The sequence below is a fragment of the Bufo gargarizans genome, chromosome 2 (genome assembly GCF_014858855.1).
Source record: "Bufo gargarizans isolate SCDJY-AF-19 chromosome 2, ASM1485885v1, whole genome shotgun sequence".
Taxonomy (NCBI): Eukaryota; Metazoa; Chordata; class Amphibia; order Anura; family Bufonidae; genus Bufo; species Bufo gargarizans.
Window position 1 is genome coordinate 135814697 of NC_058081.1, and position 24666 is coordinate 135839362.

General features: G+C 42.4%; 1 protein-coding gene across 3 annotated transcripts in view; it reads right to left on the reverse strand.

Moving 5' to 3' along the window:
- Positions 1-24666, reverse strand: part of FANCI (FA complementation group I) — a 114473-nt gene that overhangs the window by 25104 nt on the left and 64703 nt on the right. For all 3 annotated transcript variants that reach the window (XM_044279478.1, XM_044279477.1, XM_044279479.1), the window contains 14 exons: positions 19002-19166; positions 18731-18910; positions 18317-18483; positions 15567-15640; positions 15320-15436; positions 15074-15125; positions 13686-13813; positions 10860-10928; positions 8035-8128; positions 7073-7257; positions 6288-6344; positions 6144-6203; positions 5559-5624; positions 1118-1213 (listed from right to left, as the gene is read on the reverse strand). In XM_044279478.1, the coding sequence (XP_044135413.1) occupies positions 1118-1213; positions 5559-5624; positions 6144-6203; positions 6288-6344; positions 7073-7257; positions 8035-8128; positions 10860-10928; positions 13686-13813; positions 15074-15125; positions 15320-15436; positions 15567-15640; positions 18317-18483; positions 18731-18910; positions 19002-19166 (1510 nt within the window). The remainder of the gene's footprint in view (positions 1-1117; positions 1214-5558; positions 5625-6143; positions 6204-6287; positions 6345-7072; positions 7258-8034; positions 8129-10859; positions 10929-13685; positions 13814-15073; positions 15126-15319; positions 15437-15566; positions 15641-18316; positions 18484-18730; positions 18911-19001; positions 19167-24666) is intronic.

Here is a 24666-nt window from a genome sequence, read left to right on the forward strand (position 1 = left end):
CGGAAGCCTCAACAGTCAGCCGGGGCCTGCCGGAGCATCGCGCCCAGTACATGCAGGCCGTGAGGGCCTTGCGTCCGGCAGCTTCTGGAGCCGGCAGCTTCTGGAGCGGGCCCCTGGCCCTAGACACCGGTAAGGAGAGCGGGGGGGGGACCCTGAAGTCCAGCACTGCACCCCCTGCCCTAACGGACCAGGGCAGTCAGCGCGGGCCCCCTGTACTGAATCTGCGACCGGTAAGGGGGAGGGCCGGCATAACCCCTGTGTCAGAGGCAGCTAGGAGCCGGACTCCGGTCCTAAAGCAGATTCCTCCACAGCAATCCATTGCTCACCCCTGTGCAATGCCCTATGAAGGGGCAGTGTATAGTCGCCCGTGGTCACCAGTATGGTGGTGGTGTGGGGCTTGGGCAACAGCTGGACATGAGAGACAGCCCTGGAGCCAGAAACATGGCTGTTCCCAACGACACCTCAGGGGCCAGCCTAGGTCCAGCAGGGACCAGTATGGGGGTCCAGCACGCAGGAGACCGGGGAGGGAATGAGGGGAACGTAGGGCTGGAGAAGCCTCTCTCTTACCACAGCCGTCTTCACCCTCGGTCCGTTCCAGCAGGGTCGCCCCTTCAGCTACTGGCACCGTAGTGGCAGGACGCTGGAAGAGGGGCTTGGCGTGCGGGCGACCCTTGCGCTGGCGGGATGCAGGGGAGCTGGGCTGCCCTGGTCCACCTTGCCTTCTGTGGGGGAGGCAGCAGTGCGGATGACCGGCACTGGCGCAGCTCGACCCCGGGAGAAACAGAGAGGTCTAGTGCGTCTCTGTTGTCCCTGATGATCTGAAGAAAAAACAAAAGCAAAAATCAAAACTAAAAACCAAACAGGAGAAAAACAGCCCTGCAGTAGCAGGGAGTGTCTTGCCTCCTTGGACACTAAGCAAAAACTGGCAGTCTCTCTCTCCAGGCTGAGGGTATAGCTGTGGAGGAGGGGCTTAACAGTTCTCACTTAGTGTCACGCCTCCTATGGAGATGAGCTATACCCAAGGTCTTCTGTGTCCCCCAAGGAAATTGGGCGAGAAAAGGGTGTCATAAAATATGCAATGTATCTCAGTACTTGAAAACCTTAAATAGTGTCATACCTTTGACTTTTTAGATAATTTTATAAGAAATTCCTCATATTTTTCAATAGCAAAAATCAAATTTGGAATTGGCTTGGTGTCTCTGAGGACTTTGGCCTAAAAATAGGAAAGAAAAAATAAATAAATGAAAATTAATTATAGGAAGATTACCATCTGGGACATTGATCACATATTGCCAGGATATGTGTAAAATTGAGTGGTAGTATCTGCGCTATCACAGTATGTCCCTTCTCCGTGAACAGCTGAACACAGAGCCGCTGCTGACTACCTGAAAGATAACGGTTGCCGCGATCCACAAAGTAAATATGTTTCAAATATAAAAGTGAGGTATCAGCGCTGGAAAAAAAGAGACATGGGGCACAATTGAGTAATGGAATACCTGTGTAGCTGGATGTAGGTCCGGAGATACTCCTAGTCCGGAATCAATTTTCGTAGTACTCGATAGTGCGGGGTGGGTAGCGATTCTTCTGGCTCTACTTAAAAAAAGGCGCGCGCCGCTCCGTCCAACAGCTGACGCGCGCACGAAGGGGCGTGATGGTAAGGGAATCCGAAAGCGCAGCGTGTGACGTCACAACTGTGGTACGGATACTTCCGAGGACCAAAAAACCAATCCAACGCGTTTCGAGGCCGGCGGGCCTCTTCGTCAGGGATGGTTGCGGTAGTCAGGCCTGTGAAGTAAATAGGAATCCGGTTCCCATGGTAACCGCTGTCCACTCCCACACTGCTGTTTTTAGATCTGCTTATTGGAAGATATGAGGTACATCACGGTGATTCAAAGCTGCTATTACATGTCTGTGAAGAATATGTTTTATTCAGGGATGTTGTATTAGGAGTATTTTGTTATTATTGTTAGAAAGCAAATAATTCCAATTCTTGATTTAAACCCCTTGGGGCCAGGCTGTTCAGTCTGAAGATCCACTTGCTCTCACATCGCGACATCTGTTGAATAAAGTCTCCGCCCCTTATATTGGGTTTAACCTTTTCGGTGCCCCCAAATGTGAAGCCAGAAAAGGAGCCCCCATGATATTCAGTATAGTGACGGGACAGGGGGTGGCCATCATATTTTTTATTTATATTATTCAGATGTTCACCCATTCTGATTTTAAGTTCCCGTTTTGTTCTACCTATATATAATTTCTGACAAGGACATTTAATGAAGTATACTTACTCCCTTGATGTTGCAGGAAATATATTGGTTAATTTTGTAGATATGCTGGGTGTCACCTATCTCTATTATAGGGTATTTAACTAGGCCAGGTTTAGGTGCTATCATGTTGGCTAGATTCGATGCTTTCTTAAATATAAATGTTGTGTATGTTGGAATCTTTTCCCCTATCAGTTTATCTTGACATAGCATCTCCCAGTGTTTTTTAACTATCTTTTTGAGATTAAATGATCCTTCGCTGTATGTGGAAATGATTGGGATTTTAATGAGGGTATTAGTTGGATCAGTTTCCTCACTAGTTTGTTTATTCTTTACAGTGTCCTGCAGGAGTACCTTTCGATTGACTTATCGAATTTGGTCTACAATTGTTTCTAGGTCTTTGCTCTTATATCCCTTTTCCATCAACTTCTTATTTAACTCTCTAGTTTCTTCTTAAAAATGCGTAATCTCAGAGCAATTCCTGCGTATTCTTATATATTGGCTCTGGGGAATCGCTACCCACCCAGAAGAATCGCTACCCACCCCGCACTATCCAGTGCTACGAAAATTGATTCCGGACTAGGAGTATCTCCGGACCTACACCCAGCCATACAGGTATTCTATTACTCAATTGTGCCCCATGTCTCTTTTTCCAGCACTGATACCTCACTATATATGATCTTTTTAACCCCTATAAAAATAAATCAATAAAAAAGTTTTTTTTTTTTTTCAGGCACGACTGTCCCGAAAAAAAACGAAAAGAGGAGCCAGAGGACTAACTAAGAAAAGGAAAAAGGCATCTCAGTGTGTAAATAATAGACAGGGTATTCATAATCTTAGCAGTTACAACTTAAAAGAAAATGAACTGTATCTTCTGGAGAAGGGCCTTAAATTTGCCCCTACTGCTAAATTTTGTCCCATTAATGCCTTTATAGGGGTTAAAAAGTTTCTGAGAAACCTTGCTCAAAAAAAATTCTATATGAAGAAAAAAAGACACCGCGGATTCAAACAACCTCTCAGAAAACTCAAAGACTCAAACACTTAAACAATGTGACCAGTCCAAAATACCAGAATAAAAGTAAAAATAAGAAGATTAGTGATATAACTAACTCCAACAAAGTTTCAACTGAGTTACTCCCTACCCCTCAGACATCAAACAAACTAATGTTACTGGTCCAAATATCATATCAAAAACCCCCATACATACAGGACTTAAACCCAAGTCCCATTTTAACCCTCTGAATGAATACTCTAATGCCTTTACAGCATTCTAGACCTTGGTACTACGCGACCTGCGTAAGATAAATCCAAATAAAAAAACGCAAGGGCACGCAAAATTTATCACCAGAGGAAATAAAGGCTATCCGTTCACTTCAAACCAACAATGACATAGCAATTAGACCTGCGGATAAGGGGGGGGATGGGGGGGGGGGGGGGGGGGGGGCTAGTTATATTGGACGAGAAATCTTACCATAACGAATCTATTCGACTCCTCAGTGAGAAAAAAAAAACTTATAGAAAATTGGATTTTGACCCAACTAATACATACAAACACCAACTGAATCAATTAATGAAAAAAGGAAAATCAAAAGGGATAATAACCATGGAAGAAGCATCATACATGAACAATCAATGCCCTAAAATCCCTATTTTCTACTACTTGCCGAAAATTCACAAACATCAGACAAATCCCCCCCGAACGCCCGATCATTTCAGGTATCGACAGTCCAACTGCCAATCTATCTAGATATGTCGACACCCTATTACAAAGTCACGTACAAAAACTCCCTGCCTATCTCAAGGACACTAAACATATCTTACAACTGTTGGGAAATATCAAGTGGGAGGACGGTTATATCCTAGGTACCCTGGACGTAACTTCACTATACACTGTTATAGAAAACTCTAAAAGGAAGATCCGCTAGTGAATATTTCCCGGAAAAGGACGGAAAGATACCTAAGGATCAGATCTTCTTTATCGGGGATTGCATTATGTTCATTCACCCACAATTATTTTAAATATGACCGTGATTTTTATCTGCAGACATGGGGTACAGCCATGGGGACCAGATTCGCACCAAGTTTCGCAAATCTATACATGGGTTGATGGGAGGAATCTGCCATCTTCCCCTGTGGCGGGCTTGGTGCGGGTCTGGTCCTTTGGAAACGTTTTATTGACGATATTGTTTTTATTTGGAAAGACGGAGAAGCCGAACTGGAGAAGTTCCAGTATCCGTACCACAGTTGTGACGTCACACGCTGCGCTTTCGGATTCCCTTACCATCACGCTCCTTCGTGCGCGCGTCTTTTTTGAAGTAGAGCCAGAAGAATCGCTACCCACCCCGCACTATTGATTGCTACGAAAATTGATTCCGGACTAGGAGTATCTCCGGACCTACATCCAGCCATACAGGTATTCCATTACTCAATTGTGCCCCATGTCTCTTTTTTTCCAGCGCTGATACCTCACTTTTATATTTGAAACATATTGCCAGGATATGCCATCCATGTCAGACAGGAGTGGGTCTCAGAGGTGGGAACCGCTCCTTTCTCCAGAAGCAGGCCTCTGAAGTGAAGAGGAGCAGCTGTGTATGGCGGTTTGCTCTCCATTTACTTCTAAGGGACTTCTGAAAATAGCAGAGTAAGTACACTCAGCTATTTTCGGATGTTCTATAGTGGTGAATGGAGAGCAAACCACATAAGTGCGTTCACCACCATGGGACTGCCGGTGTGCTCTTCTTCACCTTTGAACCCTGTCCTGGAGATAGAGTGTGTTTCAGAGGTGACACCTGCACCTATCTGACATTGTAATTCGCCCACTGGCTCCAGGTAGGTTTAGCGTTAGGTCGCGAGCTAGTTGAGAAACCTTGGCGCGGTGCTCGGGCTCAGACATGTCCTCACGTAGGACATGTTGGCTAATCTCTCAATTTTAACACCCGTTTGAGGGCTTAGTAAGACCGCAGAGTGCACCTGTCTTTGTTATATTATTTATACTGTTTATCACATCCACACATTTGTTATCCTGTGTAGGATGTCCATTGTGGTACTTGTGGTCCGCTGCAGGCATCCTCCATTGGATCTGCCCCCCGGTATAGATGCACCACTGCATATGGGGTTGAGCACTTCCTGCTTTTTAATACCATGCCAATCTGTAGTTTGTACATTGATAGCATATCCTAGAAATATGCCACCCTGATGAGAATACCTCTTTAACTTCTACATTAAATATCTACCACCAGAGTTAATGGTATATAAACATCTCTACTGCATGCAAACTGACAGACGGACACACCATACCGTAGAAATTACAGCCCCATCCTCCTTTTTCTTCTTTTCTCCTGAAATACTTTCATTTTGTATACTCTATTAACACAAGAAAATAACACGGACTTATTCTACAATATAAGTGTACACCTTCACTACATTAGTCAGAGACGCACCAATTGTTAAAGCTAATCCCCAGGAATATAACTTAAAGGGGTGTTCCAGTAGGTACAACTTATCCCCTATCCACAGGATAGCAGATAACTACGACATTGGAGGGGGTCCTACTGTTGGGACTCTCATCGATCATGAGAACAGGGGCCCTGTACCCCCTGCACGCCCCTTGCTGCTCCCCAAAATGATCGGAGAGGCCGCAAATGTGAGCAGCCGCTCCAACCATTTCTATGGGAGTTCCGGAGATAGCTGAGTACAGCGCTCGGTGGATAGGGGATAACCTGCACCTACCGGAGTACCACTTTAATCACTGCTGCTGTTTTAGTTAAGTAATTCTGAAAGCTATAGCTATGGAAATCCAAACTATTAATGCAAAGGATTGTATTTCTTGTAAGCAAGGATATAGATCTACAGGAAACGTTAAGAATAACTTCTCACAAGTACCTGTGCATATGTAATGAACGCATAACACTGTGGTGTGAGGTGCGAGCCAGACAGCTTAACCTGCAGATGAGGGAAAAAGGAGAAAAAAATCACCACCTTAATTCATGACTTTATGAACAAGTAGACAAGTTGAGATGCACCTACCAACTTCTCCAAACGGGCTGGAATCTTTCCTGCTTGACTTGTGTAAACCTGAAAATACTGGACACAGAACAACAGTCAGCTTCGTGAAAGAGCAAGGCAGGCATTTCTGAGAATATTTTCAAGAAATGTTTAATTGCGCAGAAATTGATAAACTGCACATCAGACAAAAAAATTAAAGCTTCTGAACCCAACTATCATGTTCGTCAAGTTTATCTCCAGGAACCAGGTGTGTCCCAGTTTCGATAAAATTTGTAATGGTGGGTGAGTACTGATGATTCCAGGGGTATTCCCATCATTTCTTGTTAGGATTAGCCACATCATTGGGGGTCCAACTTCTAGGGCACAGGTCCCTTTAGAATTTCTCATTCATAGTTCTGGGAACGGCAACCTCATTTAAGTGTAGTACTGTGGCCTTTTGCACACAAACGTATTTTCATTCGGTGTCCGTTCCGTTTTTTTGTGGACCGTATACAGAACCATTCATTTCAATGGGTCCGCAAAAAAACAGGAAGGTACTCAGTGTGCATTCCGTTTCCATATGTCTGTTCCACAAAAAGATAGAACATGTCCTATTAGGGGCCAGCTGTTCCGTTCCGCAAAATACGGAATGCACATGGACGTCATCTGGATATTTTGCGGACCGCAAAATACATACGGTCATGTGCATGAGGCCTAAGGATGAGTTGGTGCGCGTGCAGTCAGGCCCCCATTGACCCTAGGGATATTCTATCGCTTACTATAGTGAAAAACCCCTTAAATGCTTATACATTTGCCAAATAACTTACATATTTGACAAGGGCTGTTAAAACTGTGTACATTTTTGTAAGTTCTTTCAGCAAAGTGTCCATACAACTTCCTGCTGGCAGTGCCGTCTGGACCAGCTCATGACATGCAGTTAATAATGTCCCGAGCTGAAGAATGATTGCCTTCTCCACTGGTTCTCTTGGATTTGTAGCCTGGGTGCCATCAGCTGCCAAAATAAAGTATTCTGATTTAATGGACTAAGCAGCACATGGTCAGTGTATTTACTAAGCTGTGCACGCTGAAACATGATACACTCTCATGTTGGGATTTTTAGATCATAGCTCTGCACTAAGAGCTGCTAACATACAACTGGGTATAGTCTAGGCTCCCTCATTCCTAATTTCAAAACCATAAGGTTTAAAGGGATCTTCCATCTTATAAAGACATGGTATATCATTAGACTATGCCATGACTTTATAATCAGTGTGGACCTTCGCTCTGGGACCCCCACCAAATCTTAGAATGAAGGGGATGCAGCAACGGTTTATCACTGCATCCCCTTTTTTTTACTGCACAGTGCTGCTCCCGGCCAATTGGTTGTGCAGGGAACTGCAGCAAACTCCTTCACTTAATTGAAGCTATGCTGCAGTTCACTGCACAGCAAGTGGCCAGAGCGCCTCTGTTCAATGAAAGGTCAGTGAACTGAACGCATCACTAAACCAGCACAGAAGCACCTTCATTATCAGGATTGTCATGGTCCCAAAGGTCAGACCACTAGCAATAGATAGAAAAACCCCTTTAATGCAAGTGGTGCAAACTGCTACTCGGTTGTCCGGTTATTTGTACCATATTCACACAAATGGCGCTCAAATGTTTTGGTTAAAACTATCACTAATCACATTAACATGAGGCATAAAAATGATGGGTTTCAGGCCTTGTCTGCTGTTGGGGGACAGTCGGTATACCCTAATACGCTTTAGATTGTTTAGCTTTTTCAACTTACCAGGCATCTTCTCTGAACCGAGCTGTGTTTTCAGTTTTGTAATCAGCCAGTCCACTTCATCCAGCACCTTTGCAGCTTGACCCAAAACCAAAAGCTAAAAAAAAAAAAAAATTCATTACGAGGGTGTAACTTGTCAGCTGTTGACATTATGAAAAAATGTTTGTGTACTCACCTGTAAAATCTGTTTCTCACTGAGTTCATTGGGGGACAACGCACCCACCCAGTTCTCTTGCATTATTAGTTCTGTTGGGTGTTTTTTCTTTTGAGGTTTGCTGGATGGGTCATCAGTTCCTATCTTCTGACCCATCTCAGGTTTATTTCTATATAGCCTCTCTCTACTGCTTCTACTGCTAGTGTACAAACTGGTTGTCTCTCTCCTGGCAGTAAGGGGTATAGTTGGCCGAAGAAAATAAAACTTTTTTGGCTTAGTGTCCGCAGCTATACTCACGGTCCTGTGTCCCCTAATGAACTTGGCAAGAAAGAGATTTAACAGGTGAGTACACTAAACGTCTCCTTTCTTGCTCAAGAAAGCAGCGGCGCTCACAGTAGCGTTGCGGCCTTCTCTCAGCTTTCCCTAGACCAGTGACGACACATTCATGTGTCACATGGCCTAGGCACGGCTAAGCCGCATAGAATGGAATGGGGCTGAAAGTAATACCAAGCTGGTATACAATGTACTTTGCTGTGCTTGGTACGCACGGAGAAGAATACTGATGACCTATTCTAAGGATTGGGCATCAGTATAAAAGACCTGGAAAACCCTTTTAAAGAGCTTATGCGTGGTGGCGCACCACCCAAGAAGCACCAATCGATCTGGTCGAATGAGCTGCGACTTGAAGAGCAGAGGCCTTGTCCTTGGCGCAATAGGCCTCAGCAATTGTCAACCGAATTCACCTGGAGATCCAGGAGGCCGCCAAACCTTTCCACAGACCGCAAGGAAGAACAAACAGGGAGTTCGTGGGCGGAAGCGGGCCGTTAGCGACAAGTAAACCCAGGGATCCCAGACAATATATTGATGGAGGGAGTGTTCCTTAGGATGGGATGGCGAAAGGTAAAATGAAGGAAGCACAATGTCCTCAAGATGAAAACAGGAAAACACCTATGGGAAACCGGAACTGCCTTATCTTGATGAGGTACCAGGAGGTGAGCTTTGCAGGAACTGGCCATCAATTCTGAGACTTGTCTCATGCAGGTGATGGCAATTAAAAAGTCTACCTTCTAAGAGAGGAGACAAAGCGGAATCTCCTGGAGGGGCTTGAAGGGTGCTGACATAAGGACATCAATGACCAAGTTCAAATCCCATGACTGAAAAGGGAGACGGATAGGGGGAACAGAGTGGGCCACCACATGGAGAAAGGTCTTAATTGGTACCTTGGAGACCTGTGGACATTGAAAAAGAATAGAAAGAGCAGACACCTGGCCTTGAGGGGAACTTAGTCCAAGTCCAGTTCCAGCCTAGAGAGGGAAAAATTGAGTGGTGACCGGTGAAGCTCTTCAGACAAGTGTGGGTGGTTTTCTTTACCGCCCTATTTCCCCACGAGTACGAGCAGGGACACCCCTCAGCTGCCAGTTGAGGCAGGGTGACCCCCATGGCTGGTGGGCAACAGATTAGGGCGACTGACACAGAAGGACCTAACACTTCTTTTGGCTTAGTGTCCACCTTCTAGTGGCAGCAGCTATACCCACAGTCCTGTATCTCCCAATGACACAAGCGAGAAACAACTGTATTTTATTCTATGACAACGTGCAGGAAAAAATATAATGCAGTAAAGTGGACATGTATAAGACTACTTTCACACTTGTGTTGTTGTTTCCCGGTATTGGGATCCAGCAGAGAATGTTTCTATTTAGTCCTTATGCATTCTGAATGGAATGAGATCCGTTCAGGATGTCTTCCGTTCCATCTGCACAAAAATGTCTGAGAACACATTTAAGACCAATTTTATTACCTAATAATGAAGAGTTCTGTGCAAAATTTGAAATGATCTCAAATCGCTACTCAATGGATATAATGTTATTAAATATGGAATTTCTACAAAAAGAAATTAAAGAGAGTGATAAGCGCCTGGAATCACTTGAACAACTGAAAACTTTGTTGATGGTACAGAACTTTGGGGCATTCAAGGAACAATCACTAACAGAACAACAATCATATCGCTCTGGCATTGAAACCACAAAGAGGCAAAAGTGGTTTAGAGATCAAGATGATTATGTTAAGGTCTGGTTCACACCTGAGCGTTTTACAGCGCTGTAAACCGCTCAACAGGCGAAAAACCCATGTTTCTCTATGGCATGGTTCTCACCTGCACGTTTTACAGCGCGTACGAATGCGCTGTAAAACGCCCTATGCCCAAAGAAGTACAGGAGCTTCTTTGGGGCGTATTGTCGAGTGTAACACCTCTGTTTTTCATTGGACGCCTTTGTGGTCAATCGCAAGAACGCGCGTACAACGCGCGTTTCCTATTTCCAAAAATGCGCTGTAAAAACGTCCGACAAAAACGTGTGTATCAGATACGCTCAAGTGTGAACCATGTAAGTCAATGGTGATGGATCCAGAGTTTTTTAGGAGCCAAAAAACAGATCCATCAACCTTTGACTTTCAATGTATTTAGTGATGGATCCATTTTTTCTGCTTTGAATTTATACAACCGCATCCTAACGGAATGGATCCATCATGATGTGCAAAATCAAAACGAACCCATTTAATTCTGGTATTGAGATCCTCTGCCGGATCTCAATACTGGAATTAACAACACAAGTGTGAAAGTAGCCTTACAATTATGCAGACTCTTGTACATGATGATCATGAAACGGAGGGTCCTTACAGTGACAGTAGGTGTTGCTGTCTTTACATTTACGATCCGGAAATGTGATTGTTTTTCGACTTCGATGTCCTACAGTGAGACAATAAAACAAACTGTTATTTCTGCTAATTCTTAAAGGGGCATTTCATTTTCATTAAATAAATGTTTTTCTTTGTATGATGAAAAGTTACACAATTTTCCATTATACATTTTGATCAATTGGAAGATCTCAGGCTGATGTTGATTAATAGCTTTCAGTGTTTGTGTTTTGCGAGATAAAAATGTGTTCAGAACTCATGTGTCCATCACGACTAGGACAGATTTTTACCAACCTAAAATAAACAATGAAAGTTCATATTACATGACAGCAAGCAGAAATCTGAAAGAATATCTGTCAGTGAGATGAACTCCATCAAATCAGACATACTGCCTGGTAAGGTTGATCCTGCTAATTAAAATGATACCTGTCTTCATTAGTTACAGCGTTCCAGTGGGAACAAATTTAAATTATTTGTGTTAATGGGGGACTTCAGTGCACTGAGGGGAAGGGTTGCACCTCAGCTTTCCAGTGCTGGCTACATCCCGAGGTGCCCTGAAGCTCTCATTTGCATAAATAATAAAAGCATTATTTTAATTAGCAGGGTCAACCATAAAAAGCAGTATGCCTAGTTTAACCCTTTCTACCCTGGAGGTTTTTTGACTTTGCATTTTCGTTTTTTTGCTCCCCAACGGGCTTATTTTTTGCTGGACAAATTGTACTTTCCAAAGTCACCATTTAAAAAGGGTAAAGATGTTGGAATTGGAGAGAGAGAGAAAAAACAACGCAATTTCGCTAAAGTTAAAAAAAATTTTTTAACAACAATCGTAATGCAGTAAAACTGACTTATGATCTTCAGTCTCCAGGTCAGTATGAATCCGGTGAAACCACATATGAATATTTTTCCTTGTGTTTTGATGCAGAAAAAAAACAAAAAAAAACTTTTTTTGCTGTCATTTTCTGACCCCCTATAACTTTTTACAGTTATGTGTGCGGAGCTGTATGAGGACTCATTTTTTGCAGGACGATCTGTACTTTTCATCAATACCATTCTGGGGTGTGTAAAACTACCGTATCACTTTTTATTAAATTTTGTTGTGGGAGGAGAAGCGACCCCAAAAAAAAGCAAATCGGCCATTTTGATCCTTTATTTTGTTTCACCTTTTTCCGTATAGGATAAATTATTTTATATTTTGATAGTACAGGTGTTTTCGCATGTTTTTTGCGATACCCATGATGTGTGGGTTTTTTTTTTATTGTCATTTTGTGGAAAGAGGGGGTGATTAGATTTTTAATATTTTTTTAAACTTGTAAAAACGAATTTTTTTGCACACTTTTTTATAGTTCTCATAGGGAATTATAGTTCCCATAGGGAACTATAATAAGCAATCATTAGATAATTTGCATAATAATAAAAACGCAGCTATCTCTGCAGCTGTTTAGCATGCAGACAAAAAGGAAGGTATCATTTTAATCAGTATGAGAAGCCCTACCAGGCAGTATGTCTGGTTTAATAGGGTTGATCATGCGGACAGAGCCTCTTTCATAAGGTTCATTGTGCTGACAGGACCTTGTTAAAAAATTGCAACTTTATATAATAAATACAATTTATTTGCTGAATCCGGCTACCCCTTTAAGTTTCTTTTTTGCCAAGCAACTTCATTCTAAGTATACATTTAGAGTTATATAATAGAAAAATGGCGGCACACCAGGGAGCATGATTAGTCATTTAACAAAGTGATGCTACAGTAAATTCAAACATGGCAGAAACAAATGCTAATTTTGCACAAAAATGCAAATCTGTGGGAAAATGTGTATGTGGTTATATGAAGAGTTTCCTTCAGAATTCACTCAAATCCACAGCACAAAAATCCACTACTTGTGAACGGGGATTTGAAAGCTGAATTAATTAGTACAGCTTTGTAATTTGTTGCATTTTTTGTGCACAATCCACACTAAGGGCACTTTCACACTAGCGTTATTCTTCTCTGGCATAGAGTTCCGTCCTAGGGGCTCAATACTAAAAAACTCAGTTTTATCCCCATGCATTCTGAATGGAGAGCAATACGTCAGGATGCATCAGGATGTCTTCAGTTCAGTCTTTTTGACTTTTAAGGATGAAGATAATACCACAGTATGCTGCAGTTTTATCTCTGTTCAAAATTCCGGAAAACTTGCATTAATTTACATTGAAATGTATTAGTGCCGGATCCGGCATTAAAAATACCACGATGCTGGATCCACCTTTCCGGTCTGCGCATGCGCAGACCTTTAAAAATGTGGAAAAAAATAGAAACTGATACATTTGTCCATATGACAAACGGACAGACTGATCCGTTCTTGAAATGCATTTGAGAGACTGATCCGCATCCGGATCAGTCTACAAATGCTGTCCGTTTGTATGCAGATTGCCGGATCACTCTGCCGCAAGTGTGAAATCTCCTCGTTGGAATATAACTGTTCACATAGCTGATTCAACAAAATCATTTACCGAACATAGACAATCTTAACTGTATATGTATGACTTGTAGTCTGGGACAGCCACCAGCATTACTTCCCCAGTATCTATGATTCTCTGGCCCTACTTGCCTGCTTCACGAATGTAATGCAACAATATTCGATCTGTCTCTGTCAGTCATGGCCCCCACAGCATGGAGAAGCTGGTGTCATCCCTACCCATAGCTCACACATACATTTAGCTGCAGTCAATCTAAAGTATCAACCTCTATAAAAAATACAGAAATGCTATTTTGTTGCTAATGAAATATCCAAGCTGAAGACATCAGAAGATATGGCCAGTACAATCCTACCTGATCAATATCTCCAAGGTGTCCGTGGATGTCCTGAGAGAGCTCACGAAGCAGACTTACTGGGCTCTTGTATAAGGAATGCATACTGAAGAGAAGTGTGAAGATTCCTTTACAGAACTGGACATCCTCTGTGAAAGACACATCAATGTCTGAATATGATGGACACACACCATGGATGATGCAGTGATATAAAGAGGGGACCAGACCAGTAGAAAACACACTGGCAGGACTACATGGACTGATATACAGCATGCTGTGCATTGCAATCTCACGTCCTGTTAGTCCTTACACAGAAAAATGCATCAGACTAGTCTGGAAGCAGGGAAGATAATGAAGATAGGCCATTAATATTAAAACCCCAGACAATTCCTTTGAGCTGTTCACCGACAGCAAGTAGAGATATTAAAAATGTTGGGGAATTGAATAGAAAATTTATTACAATAAAAGATACATTATGATTATGCAATAAAGATTTATATAAATAAAAACCAGACGCCTCAGAAAGAACAAAAATTACCATATTTTGACGCACCTGATAATAAGACACAGCTAGGTTTTTGTTGAGGAAATTAAGAACATTTAATATTTTGAACCAAATTGTGTGCTTTTGGTGGGTTTTGAACTAATGGAAGGTCTGTGGGTGGTGCACTGTTATGGGGGATCTGTGGAGGACAGTGTTCTAAGGGGATCTGTGGAGGACAGTGTTCTAAGGGGATCTGTGGAGGACAGTGTTCTAAGGGGATCTGTGGAGGACAGTGTTCTAAGGGGATCTGTGGAGGACAGTGTTCTAAGGGGATCTGTGGAGGACAGTGTTCTAAGGGGATCTGTGGAGGACAGTGTTCTAAGGGGATCTGTGGAGGACAGTGTTATAAGGGGATCTGTGGAGGACAGTGTTATAAGGGGATCTGTGGAGGACACTTATAAGGGGATCTGTGGAGGATACCTATTGGGGGATCTGTGGAAGACACTAGTTTTATAGGGGGATCTGTGGAAGACACTAGTTTTATAGGGGGATCTGTGGAGGACACTTACTGGAGGATCTGTTGATGACTCTGTTATGGGGGGATCTGACCCCATTACATTGGGCCCCAGTTATAGCAGCCCAGCCATCACATATAAAGTGTATGCAGCAGCCCCTAGCAGTGCTGCTTTGCGAAAATAGCAGTAATCGCTTATCTGCAGTACTCACTATGTACTCTGCAGGCAGGCCGGCAGCGCACGTCACTCACTTAGTCGCACCCCAGCCCCGCCCACTTCATTAATTAATACAACTCCTTGGGGGCTGTTACACCAAACTTATTCACCCTATGAGCCCCTCTCTTTTGTGTTTGCTTTTTTTGCACTAACCAAAAAGGTATTTTGCTTTTATCATATGAACCCAAACTTACCTAGCTCGGTGTCTTTACAGATCTTCACCGTCCATGACAGAATCTGTACAAACTGCAACACAGCCACAATTTCTATATTAAGTTCATACGAAGCAGTGTTTTTGCATGTTATACAACTAGATTTTGCTGCAGATTTGCAGAGGATTACACTCTTTGCATTGCAAAAATTGCCAAAATCCCACAGAAAATCCACAAAAATTTGCCACATCTGAATTTGACCTATCTGTTCATTGTATACAAACTGACCTGCTGAGAAGAGGTGTCCAAGAACCTGTATAATGTAGACAGGATACTGACTAGCATCACAGCTTCCTTACTGTTAAAGTCATCTTCTCCAGAGCTCAGTTGGTTCGTAAGGGATCTCTGTAAAGAAGGATCACAGATCTGTTTACAGGTACATGGACCTTCCTCAGGACCCCAAATTAACAGATCATGTTCTTATTCCCAAAACACCACAAGACACATGAACAGTAGACAGGCATTGAGAACTTACCTGAAACTGTGTAATCAGCAAAGATGTTTTTTCCAAGATGTTTACTGCACCAGCATCCCCCTCATCTTCGTCATCTACAAAAGTACAGTCTTCAAAAAGTTAGTTCAAAGGCTTGCCAATTGTGGTACGCAGGCTGAAAATAGATCTGAACATGTGAAAGATGGGAGCTTGATATCACAAGCATAATAAAAATCTATGTCAGATTATCCTTTACTAATAACTCGATGCAGTTTAACAGAGTGTCTATCAGCAGTTTTGACCATGTTAAAAACTGTTGACAACACTAGGGGCTGGGAGAACAGTACAAACATTTTGTGGAGCTTTTATTATCAGGAGTAAGGGCACTTTCACACTAGCGTTTTTCTTTTCCGGTATTGAGTTCCGTCCTAGGGGCTCAATACCGGAAAAAACTGATCAGTTTAATCCTAATGCATTCTGAATGGAGAGCAATCCGTTCAGGATGCATCAGTTCAGTCCCTCTTACGGTATTTGGCCGGAGAAAATACCGCAGCATGCTGCATTTTTTTTTCTCCGGCCAAAATTCCAGAACACTTGCCGGAATGCTGGATACGGCATTAATTTCCATTGAAAAGTATTAGTGCCGGATCCGGCATTAAAATTGCAGCATTGACGGATCTGGTCTTCCAATCTGCGCATGCGCAGACCATAAAAAATGCACAACAAATGAATTTCGGATTCGTTTTTCCAGATGGCACCGGAGAGACGGATCCGGTGTTTCAATGCATGTGTTAGGCTCCTTTCACACCTGCGTTCAGGTGTCCGCTCGTGAGCTCCGTTTGAAGGGGCTCACAAGCGGCCCTGAACGCAGCCGCCTGGCCCTAATGCATTCTCAGTGGAGGCGGATCCACTGAGAATGCATCCGCCTGCCAGCGCTCAGCCTCCGCTCCGCTCAGTGGGCGGACACCTGAACGCTGCAAGCAGCGTTCGGGTGTCCGCCTGGCCATGCGGAGGCGAGCGGATCCGTTCCGACTTACAATGTAAGTCAATGGGGACGGATCCGCTTGAAGATGACACCATATGGCTCAATCTTCAAGCGGACCCGTCCCCCATTGACTTTCAATGTAAAGTCTGAACGGATCCGCTCAGGCTACTTTCACACTTAGAAAATTTTTCTAAGTTATAATGCAGACGGATCCGTTCTGAACGGAGCCACCGTCTGCATTAATATGAGCGGATCCGTTCAGAACGGATCCGATCAAACGCTAGTGTGAAAGTAGCCTTAGACGGATCCGCATCCAGATCCGTCTACAAATGCAATCCGTTTGCACACGGATTTCCGGATCCGACAGGCAGTTTCGGCGACGGAACTGCCGGCCGGATCTTCACAACGCAAGTGTGAAATTATCCTAATACGAATATGACATTTTATTCTGCCAGATTCTGTTCCTGCAAGTGCCCAGGAGGTGGTGCTTCACTGTGAATTGCTCTCTCTCTTCACAGCCCCTCCCCTCAACTCTGAGTGACAGCTCTAGCATCCAACAGGAGATAACTATAACTGCCATTCAGTGCAGATGGGAGGGGCTGTGACACACTCCCTTTAAGCAAATAATATTGCTGCATCCATAGGTTAGAAAGAGAATGTTAACAGGGTGGATGGCACACCTTTAACACAACTTTTATAGGGCTCCAATCAAATCAGCCTGCTAATAATAAAATTGAATATGCATATTGAATATGCCCTCTTGTATTACAGAATCGCATAAACACTACTGTGAAAAGTGGGTACAATAAACAGGTTAGAATGGCACAACCAAGGGCACTTTTCAGAAGCCAAACATACAAGGGAAACGCTGGGTAAGCTCTCATTAAAGCCATGGCTTATACACGTATATCTGTCTCCTAACAGTCAGGGATTTAACGAGGAGACCCCGGACCACTACTGAGGTGTGTGTGAGGATATAAGTTTATCAAGTGCTGAATTTGAAAACCCCAGAATGTATGTTGCAGAACACATCTGGGCTACCTTGTACATAAATCCCTAAACTGAGCTATGACAACCTAAACTAATTTAGACTGCTAGCTGCATGAGAATACCGTAGTTTAAAACAAAAAGTTTGGAACCCCACTAAGGTGTCTGGCTGCCTTTTATCCGATGTGTAACATAAGGCTGGAGTCGCACACTGTTTTGCACCATTTTTTTGTAGGCCATTTTAGCAGCATTTCTTGTCAAAAACGCTGTGGCCAATGTTACTTTAAAGTTCATAGCGAATTATTATTTTTTCCTCAAAACAAAGCATGCTCTGGGTATGAGGCTATTTTTTTGGCGTTTTCCAATAGGCTTCTCTATAGAAAAGCAATAGGAAAAATGCTACAATTGTAAAAAAAAAAAAAAAAAAAAAAAAAAAATTTATAGTTTAAAACAAAAAAATGTATGTTCCTGAAAGAGTGACTGCACAATCATTCAGCCAACAGCTAATCCTCCCAGTTCCCACCATACACATGTAGGCTCAGGGTTTTGAAAGGGCATAGTGGAACAAGCTACTGCCAGACCTCTGGAGACAGTAAATCTACCATAAGAACAAAATTATTGGGCATGTTAATATTTAACAGCCCAATCCCCCATTTCAACAGACACTCCCCTACACATTAGAGGATGATGAGCAGGCCAGTAAAAAAAAAAAAATTCTGACAGCTTTCATCCTATGTGTATGGTAAGTTTGGACTTCATCTGCTTAAGTAGGACATGAGCAGCATTCAAGATTATCAACAGTTTTTGAAAAGTACATTACCCAGTGCAGTAAGAAATTGTGAGATCTTTGTCTGATAATGTAGCTGGACAGTGTAAAATATCTGCACCAAGCACTCCAAACATAGCAAAGAGATGTTCTTTCCTTTGTCCTTTTTCCCAGAATCCTCAGCTGCACATGGTATTGAAGTATATCTCCACATTAACACCCTGTGTGGAGAGAGTTTTATAATTGATCAGTTTATGGTGTTGACCTCTTGACCACTGTTAAAGGGTTATTCCATCCTAGCGATATGCCATCAGCACCTATCTGACATTGGTGGCATATCCTAGATCCTAGCTATATTCCGACAATGTTCGAGACGGGTATAACGCTTTAACATTCATTTTAGGTCTCTACATAGAAATCAGTTTCAAGTCATTATCTTTGATAACTTTATGCATTCCTGCTTCTTACCTGGTTATCTCACAGATGCTGTGGAACATCTTCTCATTATTCTGACCATCAGCTCCATCTGTGAAACCAGTCTCCTTCAGTTGCAGAATTTTCTGCAGTGCAATGCTAACAATGTATCTCATAAAATCTAAGCTAGATCGAAGCACGCTAAGACTTTCCTCGTGGTTCTTCAAGCTATCTCTACAGAGTTGAAAAAGAAAAATTGTATAATACAAGTGCAAACTTTTTGCCCGAGTGACTGGGAACAGAGACAGTCTAGAGTATAACCTACCTGAACAACGCGGTTAAAAGTGTGGAAACAAATCCCATAGACAGCAAGCTCCTGTATGATTTACTGCTGCCTGCTGATCTTCCTTTTGCAGATTTCTCCTTTAAGATGTCAACCAGTTTGCTGTAGCACTTAAATATTCCCAATATTTCTTCAAACTTACTTTTACTGGAAACAAAGAGGTTGTGTAAATTAATATGAATGAAAAGAAATAGAAAAAATACTGCTTGTAGTGTACAATGCAATATTTATTATAAACCTCATATTTAGAATATTAATATCTTGGCCATAGACACAATTACTGTCAATGATGTAGGCATTTTTACGATTAAACAAAAATGACATTGAAACATTTGCTAGCATTGTTAGGCAGGGCTGTGGAGTCGGTAGATAAATGCTCCGACTCCGACTCCTCAGTTTTTTGTACTTCCGACTCAGACTCCCGACTCCTCTGTATTTAATATGCGAATGTATTTTATACATTCCTTGAAGGAAAGAAAGAAGTTCTTCTAAGCTCTTCTAGCACAGAGAGGTAGTTGGGCAGAAGCTGCTGCCTTCTCCTTTGTGTGCTGATCTTCTGCTGAAGATAGGGCAGTGGGAGGATCCAGGAAGGGACATTTATTTTAAAACATGATTTCCCTAGAAGAATCCCATAGTCATGTTTAAAGTTTAAGATAACATTCTGAGTTTACACGTTTTATAGCCTTAGCTGAATGACAGCAGTTTTTCCAATGGTTTACAGCTTCAGTCTTGAACTATTGACCCTCCATTCCCTTCACTTATACAAGTGTCTCTAGTCCTGCAAAACACATATTTACCTTATCCCTTATCAGTGAGAGGCGAGGTAAACCATGGGCATTGTGTTCCCTGTAACAGCGGAACACAACACAATGGAAAGTATATGTATTGCCACTCCTAATTGTGCATTGCGTGCCATATAGTGAAGCATATGAAAAGCATGCTGATTCACATCACTGAACGCGTTTGTTTTGCGGTTACGTGAGGCACTGCATGCATTGGCCTTTATTCTTACAGTAGAGAAGTCATTAATTATAACTGTTTATGAATTCGGACATTTAAACTTGCTTTTTTTTTTTTTTATTCCAATTTAAATTTAGTAGGAGTCGGAGTCGGTTCATTTTTTGCCGACTCCGACTCCAGGTACCCAAAATTGACTCCGACTCCGACTCCTCGACTCCGACTCCACAGCCCTGTTGTTAGGTACTTCCAATATGAGTTTATTACTAAGGGCACTTTCACACTAGCGTTTTTCGTTTCCGGCATAGAGTTCCGTCACAGGGGCTCTATGCTAGAAAAGAACTGATCAGGCATATCCCCATGCATTCTGAATGGAGAGTAATCCGTTCGGGATGCATCAGGATGTCTTCAGTTCAGTCATTTTGACTGATCGGGCGGAAAAAACTGAAGACTTGCCTGAATGCCGGATCCGGCATTTTTCCACATAGGAATGTATTAGTGCAGGATCCGGCATTCAAAATACCGGAATGCCGGATCCGTCCTTCCGGTCTGCGCATGCGCAGACCTTTAAAAACGTGAAAAAAATAAATACCGGATCCGTTTTGCCTGATGACACCAGAAAAACGGATCCGGTATTGCAATGCATTTTTCTGACTGATCAGGATCCTGATCAGTCAGAAAAATGACCTGCTTGCCGGAATCCTCTGCCGCAAGTGTGACAGTACCCTAAAGTGGTTTTCCAGGAGTAAAATACTCATTCTCAGGATAGGTCATCAATATCAGATAATAATCTTTATTTATAGCGCTAACATATTCCGCAGTGCTTTACAATCAGGAAATTCATGCACAAAATCATGCATTATATAGCAACCAACAGGTCAACAATTAAAACAAGAGGAATGAGAGCCCTGATCACAAGAGCTTACAATCTATGAGGAGATGGAGATAACACAGAAGGTAACAAGTGTCTGATTTGTACAAAGGTCCAGTTATCTTAACACAATAAGGGTGTAGATATAAGGATGCACGAGCCGCCACCAGCAGATATCTGTAGTGTTTCTGAGTGTATGGGGTGTGGATTATGTTCAGAAGAATGATTATGAAAGGACCAGGGTGGGGGTTGGGGTGAATGGAGAAGAGTTATATTAGGAGATGTGATAGGCCACCCTAAAAAGATGTGTTTTTAGGGAGCGCCTAAAATTGTACAAGTTGTGAATAAACCTAATTTCTAAACAGGGTGGATTTGATTTAAATCACTAGTCAGTGAGGCTTGATTTAAATCATAGTTTTCTACATAAAGACAAATTCTTGCTGGTATAACTTATAATATGCAAGTAGATGAAGATTTTTAGAATAACTTTTCATATTAGTTTGATTAGGTTGATTCTGTATTCTTAGGTTTGTAGAAGTTAGGATTAAGGTCTTTTTCTCAACTCTGTTCATGTTATAACATTTTTGCTGTGAAGAAGAGGCATGTGATCTCTGCTGAGTCAAATTCAGTTTTGAGAACTGCAAAAGTAAACCAAGCATCTGTGATGATATCTTGCAGGCAGAAACTGCTCAATAATCTTACAAAAACCTCTGGAAGAGCAAAACATTGTGAATGGATTCATGGAATTTATTTACCCAAAAAATTTAAACATATACAGCCTTATTCTACATAATTAAAAAACTAATCTTTATTTCATGATGGAATAACTTTTGGATGGTAATACATTTTCCTCAAAAAGCATTTTATATTAAAAGAAATCTGATTTAAATCAAAGGTCTGATAGGAGTGAGAAGTCTGGATTATGGTAGATGTTAGTCGTAAATGATTTGCAGAGTATGGCGCAAGGGTAAGATGGTAGACAGAAATGAGTGAAGGTATATAGGCAGGTGCAGCACTGAGGAGAGATTTGTGGGTGAGAATGAGCAGTTTAAATTGAATACTATATCAGTGCAATGACTGGCACAGGGAGGAGGCATTGGAGTAGCAGGTAGACAGAGGAGAGTTTAGTGAATGGGCCTGGGCTGCAATAACAAGCACAGCCACTATACAATGTACTGCACAGTGCTTGGTACAGTCAGGTCCATAAATATTGGGACATCGACACAATTATAACATTTTTGGCTCTATACACCACCACAATCGATTTGAAATGAAACAAACAAGATGTACTTTAACTGCAGACTGCCAGCTTTAATTTGAGGGTATTTACATCCACATCAGGTGAACGGTGTAGGAATTACAACAGTTTGCATATGTGCCTCCCACTTGTTAAGGGACCAAAAGTAATGGGGCAGAATAATAATCAGAAATCAAACTTTCACTTTTTAATACTTGGTTGCAAATCCTTTGCAGTCAATTACAGACTGAAGTCTGGAACGCATAGACATCACCAGACGCTGGGTTTCATCCCTGGTGATGCTCTGCCAGGCCTCTACTGAAACTGTCTTCAGCTCCTGCTTGATCTTGGGGCATTTTCCCTTCAGTTTTGTCTTCAGCAAGTGAAATGCATGCTCAATCGGATTCAGGTCAGGCGATTGACTTGGCCATTGCATAACATTTCACTTCTTTCCCTTAAAAAACTCTTTGGTTGCTTTTGCAGTATGCTTTGGGTCATTGTCCATCTGCACTGTGAAGCGCCGTCCAATGAGTTCTGAAGCATTTGGCTGAATATGAGCAGACAATATTGGCCGAAACACTTCAGAATTCATCCTGCTGATTTTTTCAGCAGTCACATCATCAATAAGTACAAGAGAACCAGTTCCATTGGCAGCCATACATGCCCACACCATGACACTACCACCACCATGCTTCACTGATGAGGTGGTATGCTTAGGATCATGAGCAGTTCCTTTCCTTCTCCATACTCTTCTCCTTCCATCACTCTGGTACAAGTTGATCTTGGTCTTATCTGTCCATAGGATGTTGTTCCAGAACTCTGAAGGCTTTTTTAGATGTCATTTGGCAAACTCTAATCTGGCCTTCCCGTTTTTGAGGCTCACCAATGGTTTACATCTTGTGGTGAACCCTCTGTATTCACTCTGGTGAAGTCTTCTCTTGATTGTTGGCTTTGACACACATACACCTACCTCCTGGAGAGTGTTCTTAATCTGACCAACTGTTGTGAAGGGTGTTTTCTTCACCAGGGAAATAATTATTCTGTCATCCACCACAGTTGTTTTCTGTGGTCTTCCAGGTCTTTTGGTGTTGCTGAGCTCACCGGTGCGTTCCTGCTTTTTAAAAATGTTTCAAACAGTTGTTTTGGCCACGCCTAATGTTTTTGCTATCTCTGTGATGGGTTTGTTTTGTTTTTTCAGCCTAATGATGGCTTGCTTCACTGATAGTGACCGCTCTTTGGATCTCATCTTGAGAGTTGACAGCAACAGACTCCAAATGCAAATAGCACACTTGAAATGAACTCTGGACCTTTTATCTGCTCATTGTAATTGGGATAATGAGGGAATAACACACACACCTGGCCATGGAACAGCTGAGAAGGCAATTGTCCTATTACTTTTGGTTCCTTAACAAGTGGGAGGCACATATGCAAACTGTTGTAATTCCTACACCGTTCACCTGATTTGGATGTAAATACCTTCAAATTAAAGCCGACAGTCTGCAGTTAAAGCACATCTTGTTTGTTTCATTTCAAATCCATTGTGGTAGTGTATAGAGCCAAAAATGTTAGAATTGTGTCGATGTCCCAATATTAATGGACTGACTGTATGTTGTAAGGAGGCTGGAGCAATAATCCGAGTGCTGTGGCCCTTCCTGAGGAAAGGTCATCAATATTGTATTCTGAGAAAACCAGATTCCCTTGGTGTCCACTGTCACGGATCCCCCAAACATACACTCACCTAAAGAATTATTAGGAACACCATACTAATACGGTGTTGGACCCCCTTTTGCCTTCAGAACTGCCTTAATTCTATGTGGCATTGATTCAACAAGGTGCTGATAGTATTCTTTAGAAATGTTGGCCCATATTGATAGGATAGCATCTTTCAGTTGATGGAGATTTGAGGGATGCACATCCAGGGCACAGAGCTCCTGTTCCACCACATCCCAAAGATGTTCTATTGGGTTGAGATCTGGTGACTGTGGGGGCCATTTTAGTACAGTGAACTCATTGTCATGTTCAAGAAACCAATTTGAAATGATTCGAGCTTTGTGACATGGTGCATTATCCTGCTGGAAGTAGCCATCAGAGGATGGGTACATGGTGGTCATGAAGGGATGGACATGGTCAGAAACAATGCTCAGGTAGCCCATGGCATTTAAACGATGGCCAATTGGCACTAAGGGGCCTAAAGTGTGCCCAGAAAACATCCCCCACACCATTACACCACCACCACCAGCCTGCACAGTGGTAACAAGGCATGATGGATACATGTTCTCATTCTGTTTACGCCAAATTCGGACTCTACCATTTGAATGTCTGAACAGAAATCGAGACTCATCAGACCAGGCAACATTTTTCCAGTCTTCAACAGTCCAATTTTGGTGAGCTTGTGCAAATTGTAGCCTCTTTCCTATTTGTAATGGAGATGAGTGGTAACCGGTGGGGTCTTCTGCTGTTGTAGCCCACCTTTCTTTCCCATTCTGACATTCAGTTTGGAGTTCAGGAGATTGTCTTGACCAGGACCACAACTTTACATGCATTGAAGCAACTGCCATGTGATTGGTTGACTAGATAATCGT